Source organism: Dioscorea cayenensis, chromosome 1 (genome assembly GCF_009730915.1).
Source record: "Dioscorea cayenensis subsp. rotundata cultivar TDr96_F1 chromosome 1, TDr96_F1_v2_PseudoChromosome.rev07_lg8_w22 25.fasta, whole genome shotgun sequence".
Lineage (NCBI taxonomy): Eukaryota > Viridiplantae > Streptophyta > Magnoliopsida > Dioscoreales > Dioscoreaceae > Dioscorea > Dioscorea cayenensis.
The window spans coordinates 20,788,320-20,800,665 of record NC_052471.1 but is presented as its reverse complement, the minus strand read 5'-3'; the positions used below and the strand labels follow the sequence as shown (position 1 = coordinate 20,800,665).

Genomic DNA, 12,346 nt, shown 5'->3' with positions numbered 1-12,346 from the left:
TTAGTAAAATATCAAATTATCAAACAATAAATTTTCATAAATATTTTTTTAAAAAATAATTATTTTTTTAATCGTCTTTTAGCTTTCATAAAGATCTGAGTCCCTACATACTGTACACTCTTAAATTCTCTTAAATAACGTACTCTTATTTGTCACATATATATTAGATTATTTTTGTTTCAATTTATAAAAATAAAAAAATAAAAATTACAAAAAAATTGTTTTTTTAAATTATGTATATCAATTTATAAAAAAATATATTAGTAAAAAGAATATCTTTTGAATAATAGTTAACACCATATTATTTTGATTTGTAATTTTTCAATGACAACATGATAAGCACAATAATAACCCTATAGTTAGAGACCAAAAGTGAAATCTAGAGCCCAACCCTAATTATAATAAATAAATAAGTTGATGATAACTTCAATTTAAAATAAGAATTCTACTTGATATATACATTTTGTTGCACTTAAAAAGGTGTGCTAATAATTTAATTTAATAGATAAATAAATTAAAAATGTAGCTTTTTTATCCTTTTTAAAATTATTTTGATATGTCTTAAAAAATTTTAAGTTATTATTATAAATTATTTTAAATTTTTTGTTGTTTTAAAAAATATTTTGCAACTTCTTTAAATTTATTTATGTTTTATACTAAAATAAGAAAAATTTGTAGGCAAATTGGTTAATGTTATTTTCTCTGAGTGTGAGGTTCTAGGTTCAAACCCCATTTATGGCAATTTTTTGTTATTTACAAAAACCCAGCGGGCCTGCCGGGTCAACCTGGCCCGGCGGGTCTCCCTGTAGCATGGGCCGGTTCTGGGTCCGGCTTCCGGTGAACCGGAACCGTAGAGGGATGAAAAGGGTAAGAATTGTACTTATCTAAGGACTAAAAGAGTAATTTTACCAAAATAATATAACACAGAGAGTAAGAGCGAGAGAGAGAGAGAGAGAGAGCTAAGAAAGAAAGGGTTTATCCTCAGCTCAGGTCATCTCTCATCTCCGGCAATGCAAGCCGTGCTCGCAGCCATGGCCGCTCAAGCCATCTTATACGACCCTCCTATACTCCCATTCCTTCCCTCTGCTCGCCCCTTCCACTACTCCTCCCTCCCCGCCCACCCTCTTCCTCTATCACCCTCGTCCTTGAATCTCACCGCCGTCGCTGCTCCCAATCCGGTTGCTGTTGTGGCTGAGACTAAGAAGGCCGTCGCCGTCCTCAAGGGCAGCTCCAACGTGGAGGGCATCGTTAATCTTCTCCAAGAACCCAATGGTTTGTCTCCCCATTTGCCTTTCTTCTGCATTGCGTTCTCTTGCGTTCTTTTATATTACGTGCTACTGCTTTGTTTTTGGAATTCAGTGATGGCTACCATTGTGACAATTTCTTCTTGTTTGAGGTTTGAATTTTAGATCAGATATTGTTCCGGATCCAAAGAAATTAGAGGAAATTTTGGATCTTTGTGGTGAATGTGGAGTGTTTAGATTGATTAGATTGGGATTTATTTTTCTTTTTTGTGGGTTTTTATTATGATGATGTTTTGGACTCTAGTTTCCTGAGTTTCTTCTATTCTTCTTGGAAAGAACTTTTTATAGTGATTATTTTTCCATAATTGTGGATATAGGTCAAATTGGGCGAACCGTGTAAATTTTTTCTCTCAATTTCTGAAAGTGCTAGTTTGATTTTGTGGTGTTTGATCGACAATTGGTGTTAGAACTTATGTACAATATCTTTTAGTTGTATGTGTTTGCTTGGTTTTGTGGTGTTTGCTCAACAATTAATAGAGTGGGAGTTGATTTTCTTATTTGTGGATTTATTTATATGTAGTTTGCTAGAGTTTCCCTTGGAGAAGAGAGGTGATGAAGATGTTATATTGCAGTCTAGCGTTTTGTGAGTTCATTCTATTCTTGTCAAAAAATCTCAACCTTGTGGATTTAGGTTAAATTGGTTGAACCACATAAATACTGTTATCTCTATTTATGTGTGCTTATTTGATTTTGTGGTGGGCTGTCACTGTATGTGCTTGTTTATTTTTGTGGTGCTTGCTCAACAATTATAATGGAAATATATGATCTTTGATCGTTTCTGTGGTGCAACCCTGATCGTTCAGCTTTTTTTTTCTCTCATGGTCTCACCCACTCATATTTGTCACTACTTTGTTTGAAATTTCATTAAACTTGCTGTTGTGATTATAATTATGTTGGAAAGATGCCATTTTTGATAGATAATTGTGTTGCCATCTCTATCATTCAGTTTTCTGTTTTCTTTTTTAATTTATATCTCATTGTTTCCAACATGGACCAAATCCAAAGTCCAGTAAAAATGTGATCAAATCAGCAGCAAAACAAGAAAATAAAATGAACACTGCAACTGTTTACTGCAAATCTCTCTTTGACTGATTGGTGTTTTGATTTTGTTTTTCAATAGGACAAACAACTGTTAAGGTTCGTGTCACTGGACTTACTCCAGGATTTCATGGCTTCCACCTTGTGAGTGCTTCTTTTTGGTTTTACATATGCAACCAATTGTATATTTTAATGCAGAAATCAATGAGTTTTTCTCTTATTATAAAGGCACCTTTTTTATTTTTTATTTTTTTTAATGTTCTGCAGCATGAATATGGTGATACTACCAATGGTTGCATATCTACAGGTGAAATTTTACTTGATCCTTATGTAATGAGGAATCTCCTTTGGTTCATGTTTCCAATTTTTTGCTGGTATTAAGAGAAGTGGTATAATGGATTCAAAGCTTTAATATATTGTTCAATACTTCAGTTCACAATCCCATTCTTCAGTGGTTAATTGATGATACTATATATATGCGATAATTTTAGATAAATTTAAATGAGTGCCAGACTATAACTTATTAGATATTTTCTGTTAATTTAGATTCATAGATGATATGTTTAGATGACCTATTTTTTCCACTATATGTATATAAACTCTAATTTTTGTTGTGATTCTTTTGGAGGAAATTTACAATAACTATTCCAAAACTTAACGTCAACTTGGTATCAGTCATTATAATTGGTTTCTTTGCAATGTGCTTACCTTCAAATATATATAAAAAGAAACCTAGCATGTACCGGGTGGGCTTAAGTACCACTAGTTTGTTTGCTGTGTATTTAGTTAATAAAAGAATGAAGACTAATGTGTAGAAAGGACCATGAGTATGACTAATTTGTTTGTAACATGTCCAGTAAAAAAAGTAGTATGTACCAAGATGTGAGCATTAGTACTTTGTTTACAATGTGTCTAATTAAAAAAGACTAGCATGAACCAGAGAAGGCATAAGTATAAATTACTTTTTTGCAATGTGTTTACTTAAGTTATAAATAATACTGCCATATTGGTTTAATTAAATACATTTTGGTTCAAATATTCAAGTATGAAGTCCTTCATCCTATCAGCTTGAGCTTTCTGGTTGAATCAAACGAAGACAGTTTGTTTTTCCACCATTATTTACTCTTTTGTTTTCTTTTTCTACTTCACTTTTGTTCTTTTCTAAATTTAATACCTAACTACTGATTTGCATAATAATTTCGGATGCCATTTTTAGTGAAATCATCTTTTTCTTTAATTAACAGGACCGCATTTCAACCCAAACAAAATGACACATGGATCTCCTAAAGATAAAATTCGGCATGCTGGGGACCTAGGAAATATAGTTGCGAACAAACAAGGTATTGCTTACCAAACCATGTTATAATTATTATTTTATTTAGATTATGTTTTTCATTCACTACTTTGCTCTTCTAATGTCAATATATATATATATATATATATAGGAATTGCAGAGACAACTATTGTGGATAGCCAGGTAATTGTACTAATTAATTAAACATGGAGCGAAGAATTGTATAAGAGATCTTTGAGTTTATGACAACCCTGGTATTTAAAAGCACATTTGTGAATAGATTCCACTTGGTGGACTTAATTCAGTCATTGGAAGAGCATTTGTGGTTCATGAGCTTGAGGATGATTTGGGTAAAGGTAATATAAATTGCAAATGTTTCCTTTTTTCCTTACATTTGTTAATGCAGCTGTATGTTTTTGTGTGTTTTTGTTTGTAGGGGGTCAAGAACTCAGCCTCACTACTGGTAATGCTGGGGGGAGATTGGCTTGTGGTATGTGAATTTCTTTTTTTATTTATTTTTTTAATTTTTTTAGTGTTTCGGATAGGGTGTAAATAAGCATTTCATCATGGGGTTATGCGTAACTCGAGCTTAGCTCGAAATTAGTTAGCTCGAGCTCTGCACGAAATTAGCTGACTTGAGCTTGACCTTGAAATTAACTCGATTATTTTTGCTTGATTCTAATTTTGGAAAAAAAAATCAAACGAGATGCAGTTTGGCTCAAAACTTGAAATTAACTCGATTATTTTTGCTTGATTCTAATTTTGGAAAAAAAATCAAACGAGATGCAGTTTGGCTCAAAACTAAAATTAAGCTTTAACTCAAGCTCAAGCTTACCAAGGGAAGAATTTTTGTTTAGCTTGATTTTTACACTGAATAAAAAATAATAATAATCTCATTTAATTGGATTTTCACTATCATTTTATAATTATAATGGATTTTATCATATTATTATAAATAGTGCATAACTATATTTTTCCTATATAATTAATATTATACTATGTTTTTTAAGCTATCAAATTTGATTCTGCTAGTTTTTAATTGAGCTTGGTTGCTCAATTTGCTTGCAAATAACTTAAGAGCCCATTTGGATCGGTTTATAAAGAAGTGTTGTTTTTATAATTACCTCAAAGTTTTTTTCTTTTATGGTAAGTTAGGTGATTTATATGTGGGTGAGTTATCATGGAAGCATTTTCTACATCCAAAACATAAAATATATTTTGTTCCAAATATTTAGACCCTGGAACTTTTTCCCTCTTTTGAACTAACAGAAGTAAGAAAGCTCCAAGATGGTGGCTTCTCACAAAAACAGTATTTTATTATTATTATTATTATTATTATTATTATTATTATTTCTGTTTTATTAGTTAATCCAAATAAAACCCTTTTTTAAGGATGGTATTTTTATTGCATGGAAACAAAATCAAAATACTTTGCATGCAGGCATTGTGGGGCTGACTCCATGAATGATCAGAGCTTGATGTGTGATCCAAAGGCTTGACTTGGCTTGCCTTCAAATGTTGAAATTCTATGGCAATAGTAAATAAAATCATACTATATGATGCTTGTGCTGTAATTTGTAATTATGTGTAATTTAGTCATGCCTGTTGAACCTAGTGGATAAAAGTGAAATAAATCCAACTCACAATAACTTATCTATTTACTTGAAGCTTGCCGGTGATTTTTGAACAACCTGAAAGCCAAGAACATTACTGTAACAAGCTCAAAACATGGACACAAATACTAAAAAGCAAACATATATGGTTATGAGATTTAAGACTTTAGGCATGTAAAGCCATTAATAAATTACACACTTGCTGATATTCGGAGCCGGAAATTAAAAATAAGCATCATGCTAATCAAACATTTGAGCAAAACACAGTTGGTGGGAGGAAACATGAATAAATAGCCCAATAGGAGTAACAAGCAGCCACAGATGATCCATCATTGAGGCCAAGCCTGTTTAGCAATCCGTTGAAGCTAAAGGACTGTTTTATGGACGAGCAAAAAGACCCGAACGCAGTTACGATAGAGTTATTTAGGTCTTCAGGAACCGCAACATGATGATTTCGCAGCAGCTGTGCTTGCCGCGGTGGTAGCATCAGGTTTGCTAATTTTGATCGTCTGGGGCTGCATAAATGAAATGGTTGGAATTAGTTGCTGCCACTTTAACATCTCAATCCTTCTCCGAGTCTCAACAAACTGAGTAGGTCAGTTTTGAAATCACTAATGCATACCTCGGCTTTTGTTTCACTTTCAACTAGTCTTTGCTTTATATCTCTTGCAATGGAAAAGAACACCTGTTCCACATTGTAGTTTGTCTTTGCACTCTGCGCAATCCAATCAGTTTGTAAATGAGAACGAGGAAGTGAATCAAGACTTTATACGTATGATATATTTAGGACTGTCTCACTGTTTCAAAGAATTTGATGCCGTATTCATCAGCAAGCATCTGACCTCGTGATGTCGGCACAGCCTGAGAAAAGCACCAGATGTGATCAAATAAGATATACGAACAAAGATTTCCATTGATATGATCATTTATTCTGTTGTGCAGTTTACCCGTTTGCTTTCATCCATGTCAGCCTTGTTTCCGACCAATATTTTATTGACATTGTCAGATGCATGCTGCTCAATGTTGCGAATCCAGTTCCTAATATCTAGTTTGGAGTCAAGAATCATAAACAAACATAATAGCGATCAAATTTCAATCACATTATCAATTGAAGAGGATTGATCATTAGATGAGAAGTAAACAATGGATACTGTTGAAAGAAGATTCATCAGTCACGTCATAAACCAGCAAAATACCCATGGCACCCCTGTAATAAGCTGCACAAATTGTTGAACAATGAGGATGGGTAAAAATCACAACCAGAACATCCATGAGCATGACAATAATTACTTGGAACAAATTTATTATTTTGGAAATAAGGTTACAGATAGCAAGTGTTCTAAAGTACTATGCATATATACCTTATTCTCTAAATAAATATTATGAAATGTAGTGACTATACAATGCCATTACCAACCATCTCCTGGAGAAATTATAGCCTATTTAATGTCAAATTCACCCTGCCCATTGTATGCCAAATTTGCCCAACAAAATTATCTTTTTTATAACTGCTTATCCAAATAGAAAATTACAGCCATGTTTGACAGCATACAAACAAGGATTAGGAAATTTGGAACAAAAAGGGTGAATACCAAGATTGAATTAAATACAAAGAATAAATGGTTGCTGTTCTTGGCCTCTTATATAGAGGACAACAGGAATAAATATATATTGCTAATTAAATTAAAAAAATAAGCATTGTATCAATTATATAGATTAGATAAAACAACAGAATAAACAATAAATAATAAATAATAAAATGATAAAATAATACAATTATTTTTTTAAAAAAGAAAAAAATGTATTATTTATAATAAATAATATAGATTAGATAAAAATAAATAAATAAATTATTGATAAAAAAGTTTACAAAATAATAAATCTATAATTATTCCCCCAACACTAAAATAGCCTTATAGTTATTCATGTGAATAAGGTGACTTTTTTACAAAACACCCCAAAGAAAATAACAAATTCTATTCACCATTTTTTAATTATCTTTCGATAACCTATTCCCAAAATATAAGGCTTATTCCGACCCTTATCCTTAGCAAAATATAAGGCTTATTCCGACCCTTATCCTTACTGCTAAACACGGCCAACATGTTACTCCCCTACAGCCAATGCCAAAGGCGTAAGTACCACCTATGCCATCATCGTTAAACATATTGCAATTCACATAATCAACTGGCATCCAAGGACCATATATTAAAAAGTACCCGTTATACTTGCACTCTAATTTTAAACTCACCAACCCCAACACAGCTCACGCCCTTTACTTTTAGCCTCCTCATCTTACATCCATGCCTAATTGTTGCCAACATCACTGGGGCTGTAAACAAACTAACCTTAAGCAAGCCATGCCTCACTTAAGCTTGAATCAAACCCAAGCATCTGGTCTCAAGTTCAAGCCACTGGCAAAAAATGATTATTGAACCTAAAAACAAACAAAATCTATGGCAGGATTTGAAAACACAGCTTAACGGCATACATGACATTACCGTGAGATATACCAACTGCAATATTAACTTTCAATCTTGACATAAACTACACATAATTCTTCTATAAAATATCAAATTTTTTAGCTAGACTCCAATGAAACCGCCATCTTTTGAGCTCAGTTTGTTTAACAATGGAGCCTGCCATTGTGGCTCAAGCTTTGCCTGTTTAATCCAAACAGCAGTTGCATTCTAGGCAAACTTGAACTATTCACTCACTCCGCTCATTTGATAGAAATGCTCAATGCCATGACGCACTGGTTTATCTTTTGGCGGCAAGGGTATTGAAAAGTAACTTTATGATGTAGATAAAACTGATAAAGGAAAAAGAATGGTGGGAGAGTCAAAGGGCTAAGGGCTCATTCCTTGTTATGATGAAGGTTTAGACCGAGTCCCAAAAGAGATGAGGCTGACCCAACTTTTACATTTTGACATACATGTTGACTAGACAGCCAGATGCTAAATGAAGGCCTACAACAATGAAAGCAAAGATGACAATGAACAACTATAAAATGGAGAAAATGCATAGGCCTGATGATCTTGTACAAGTTTTTATTGATCAGATAAATAATAAATCATGAATGGTTTTCCTAACACACAGTATACAATCCTCTGTCAACATTGTTTTTCTGTTACTGGACACAGGTACAATCACTATCAAACTATCTTTTCCATCAATGACCACCAATCTCAGGGACTGATGCCAAGTTTGATGATGGAAAGCATCTCAAGCTTGGCATCAGTCACTAAGCTTGTACAAATGTCCATTAACAGAAAAAAAAGTTTGAAGGTGATTGTACTGTGTTCATTGACAGAAAAAATAAAGTTCAATGAAAATTGTACCAAAGTCCCTTTGCCTGGTGCACTTTCAAGAAATGCCTGTCAATTAGTTTACTTGGGTTACCAAATATGCAATTCATCAGTGTGATAATATATGAAATGCACTAATTCATGCCAGTATTATGTCTCATAAAATGCTCATGTTTCTGGCATTTCAAACTACCTGTAGTAATTGTACGAAAACGTTCTTGGCCAGCTGTATCCCAAATCTGCAGCTTGATGCGCTTCCCGTCAAGTTCAATGTTTCTAATCTTGAAGTCAATCCTAATGAAACAGAAATCACCCTAGAATTAGTTATAAGTGCAGCATTTACATGCCCCTCACCTTCATCAGCAAATAATGGTCAGGATATGCACCCAATTGTTGTAATAAAGCTAGTGGTGAATGTATCATCAGAAAATCTCAATAGCAAGCAACTCTTCCCGACACCTGCAATGCAAATTCAAGTGCAGGAACCACATAAGAAAAATAGAGGTAACAGAGGGTATTTTCTTAACATACAATTTGACAATGATATTCTTTGTCAAACAGGAATGGACTTAAGAATGAAATAAAAAATTCATGTGGCTATGGATCTTCATGGAAGCAAAATAAATATCAGCAAGTAAAATTTTACAATAAAGTAAATCAAATAAAATCAAATAAAATCAAATTGAATAGTAAAACATATTTTAAACCCCCGAGCCATATTCAACTTTACTCCAGACTTTATTTGTATAAAGTTTATGCCATAGTAAACTCTTTATTCCAATACTATGCTCCATGCATAAAATGTTAACCCCTCAATTATTAGTTCTGAACCCTTTCTTTCATTTTTAGTTAATCTACATCTACACAAATAATCCAATTCCAAAATTTTGAAGGTATAAGTAAATTAACAAGCAAATATAACCCTGACTAAATTCACCCATTTATATTTTTTCGGTATATTCATTTAAATGAATTTACATCACCAAACCTATAAACTTCAGTTATTTTCTTCCATGAAAATTAGCTAAACTTAGTAAACAAAAAAAAATCCATGATTTATGCTACCAAGAAGTGGCATAAAATCAAAAGAAAATGAATAATTCAACATAAAATTGATACAACAAAATTTTAAAATAAAATTGCCAAAAATCAAAGAATGTTTGGTTTACATTTGAATATTTTGACAAAGGAAAAATCCAACTTGTCAAAACAAAAAGTAAATAACATAAATAGATATGTTAGCAATTTAACAACCAAGGGCCAGCCAGATTAGAATGCCACACTAAGTGCAAATACAATAAAAAAAAACAACAAAAACAGGCAAACTGGTTTTGTCTAGATATTCCTTCGCCTTTCTAACATCAACTTTAAATGATCTGTGGAATTTAAATATGATTTGTGCGATATGGACACGGAAATGAGTATACAACAAATAAAAATCAAGATAAACCAATAATTTGTCACATATTTGGTTGCTACAACTTTTAACATTTGAGCATATATAAATAATGAATTTTGACTTCATTCATGTTTAGACATAACAGCTTCTGATGAAATATGATAACTTGCATGGATAAAGGCATTTTTGCCTCTCAAATGAAATGGATCGATGTCCCCAAAGCAGCAGGAATTCAAGTAACTAGAAGAATTTAATTCAAAATGCTCAAGTTATTACTGGTAAATGAATACATATATGTCCTCCTCTCATGACATATCTATCAACAATGCTTACCACCTATCGTAACTATTATTTCAACCCAGGAGCCAAAGAAGGTGGCTACTGGCTACCACAAAGAAAACTGGCAATCTATTCCAATAACATGCAAAGATTTATAAGCCCATTACCAGCAAAAATTATCCATTCTTTGCACATTTTCTAGAGAAATTTCATTAGGGCATGATCCAATAGGATTTTTTCTGATACTATCAACTCAAAGTAAACATAATGATAAATACACCATGGATTCAAGGTAAATAACACAGACTAACAATTCTCTAACATGCAAAGATTTATTAGCCTTAGCAGCCAAGATGATCCAATTTCACTTTTTTTTTCATGAAAAAAATTCCATTGGGCATGATGCATAGAATTATTTCCGCCACCATTCACTGCAACTAAAGATAATAATAAATAATCCATGGATTCAAGGCAAAGAACACTGGCTATCTATTCCTCCAACATGCAAAGATTTATTAGCCCATTAGCGACAAAGATTATCCATTTTTCGCATCTTTTCATGAGAAAATTCCATTTAGGGCATAATCGAATACAATTCTTTCCCATAGCAATCACTGCAACTAAACCTAATGATAAATATTCCATGGATTCAATGTCTCCAAACAATCAAAAAATCACAAAACCTCCCAAAACCTGCCTCTCAAATCAATCCAATCCGACCTCGAAATCAATGAACAAATACAACAAACAAACGAATCATCCACAGATACAAGTTCATAAAAATCGATGCATAGATCAAACCACAATGAAACCCTAAATCGAAACCGAGACTGATTCAATCAATAGCCATAAAACCTAATCCGTATTTTGATCTAAAGGGAGAAGAAACGAGGAAAAAGCACTTGCCACTGTCTCCGATGAGGAGTAGCTTGATGAGATGGTCGTAGTCAGCTCGGCCCCTCGCCGGCGTCGCTGCCATCCTCGCTGCTCTCGCGACGACGAACGAAAGCCAAAGACGAAAGATGAACGCCAGAAAAAGACACAGCCCCAGCGCGAGGACTTCTTAAATAATTTTTTATATTTATGAGGACCAAATTTAAATAAACTTTTTTTCTTTGTGTTTGATGACGTGTTATCTCAGAATTGGTTAAGAATGTGGGGTCCACCTTTATGAAGTTATTCTTGCTGTTTGGAGCAGCACAGATGATGCGGCCAAGGGGTTGGGTGTCTCACGTGGCGGGAGAATCATTCCTGTTTGATGACGTTTCGAGAAATTATTGGGAGATTATGTGGGGTCCAACCTTGGAATTGATGATTGCTGTTTGAAGCAGTGTAGCTGATTTGGGAGAGACGCTGAGCTATCTCACGCGGCACGAGAATTGTTCTTTGGGTTAAAGAGAATGTCTTTTGACCGTCCAGCGCATTCATTGAGATTTGGTTAAATATTCATAAAACTATTATTGTTTATTACTTAAATTAATTATTCATGTTGTAATTTTAATATGTTATATATATATATATATATATATTTTATATATAATACCTGAATTGGTCCCTCTACTTTTCTCTCTCTTTTTTTTTTGGTCTCTCTACTCAGAAATACGCCCCCAAATCTCTCTACTCTTGAAAATGGTTATACTTAGTTCCTTCAACTCTAAAATGGTCCAATTAGTGACTGTATTTTCAAAAATAGAGGGACTATATGAGAAGAAATTAAGGGTAAAAGGACTATATTAATTCATTTTCAAGAGTAGAGGATTAGTGGGGCGCATTTCTGAGTAAAGCGATCAAAGGGAAGAGAGAAAAAAGTAGAGGGACCAAATAGGGATGTAAGTGGGGCGGGGCGGGCGGGGAATCGGATCCCCGTCCCTATCCCCGCTTCCCACGAGGTGGGTATTCCCCGCCTCCAAATTCCAAGCGGGGGAGAAATTATCCCCACTCACTCCCCCGCGAGGATCCCGCTACCTGCCAATTTTTTTTATTACATAAAATTCTAATAATATTATATATAAATATATATATATATATATAAACCTATTTGACACTTGTCAATTTCTCATAGAAATTTTACCAATATTATTTTAATAATATTAAAATATTTATAACATAAC

The 12,346-nt window shown here is 33.4% G+C and overlaps 2 protein-coding genes across 2 annotated transcripts; one reads left to right on the top strand and one right to left on the bottom strand.

The window, feature by feature from the left end:
* The first annotated feature begins 945 nt into the window (after positions 1-945).
* Positions 946-5,303, top strand: LOC120259997 (superoxide dismutase [Cu-Zn], chloroplastic-like). Its single transcript, XM_039267445.1, has 8 exons — positions 946-1,272; positions 2,425-2,486; positions 2,610-2,649; positions 3,587-3,682; positions 3,788-3,819; positions 3,917-3,992; positions 4,073-4,126; positions 5,078-5,303. The coding sequence occupies exons 1-8, from the start codon at positions 1,011-1,013 to the stop codon at positions 5,098-5,100; spliced, it is 645 nt and encodes a 214-aa protein (XP_039123379.1). The 5' UTR covers positions 946-1,010; the 3' UTR covers positions 5,101-5,303.
* A 72-nt stretch (positions 5,304-5,375) lies between these two features.
* Positions 5,376-11,282, bottom strand: LOC120259990 (ras-related protein RABE1d-like). The gene is made up of 8 exons (XM_039267440.1): positions 11,142-11,282; positions 8,944-9,016; positions 8,751-8,851; positions 6,401-6,466; positions 6,197-6,294; positions 6,048-6,110; positions 5,872-5,964; positions 5,376-5,764 (listed from the first exon to the last, which is right to left on the bottom strand). Exons 1-8 carry the CDS (start codon positions 11,212-11,214, stop codon positions 5,681-5,683), a joined length of 651 nt encoding a protein of 216 aa, XP_039123374.1. The 5' UTR covers positions 11,215-11,282; the 3' UTR covers positions 5,376-5,680.
* Between the last annotated feature and the right edge of the window lie 1,064 nt (positions 11,283-12,346).

Excerpts from the sequence above, each read along its gene's own strand:
- LOC120259990 (XM_039267440.1), bottom strand. The coding sequence starts at position 11,214 with ATGGCAGCGACGCCGGCGAGGGGCCGAGCTGACTACGACCATCTCATC. Across the intron at positions 8,852-8,943 it reads AGCTTTATTACAACAATTGG|GATTGACTTCAAGATTAGAA; the intron begins GTGCATATCCTG and ends CTGTTTCATTAG. Across the intron at positions 5,765-5,871 it reads AAAGTGAAACAAAAGCCGAG|CCCCAGACGATCAAAATTAG; the intron begins GTATGCATTAGT and ends TCATTTATGCAG.
- LOC120259997 (XM_039267445.1), top strand. The coding sequence starts at position 1,011 with ATGCAAGCCGTGCTCGCAGCCATGGCCGCTCAAGCCATCTTATACGAC. Across the intron at positions 2,487-2,609 it reads GATTTCATGGCTTCCACCTT|CATGAATATGGTGATACTAC; the intron begins GTGAGTGCTTCT and ends AATGTTCTGCAG. Across the intron at positions 4,127-5,077 it reads TGGGGGGAGATTGGCTTGTG|GCATTGTGGGGCTGACTCCA; the intron begins GTATGTGAATTT and ends CTTTGCATGCAG.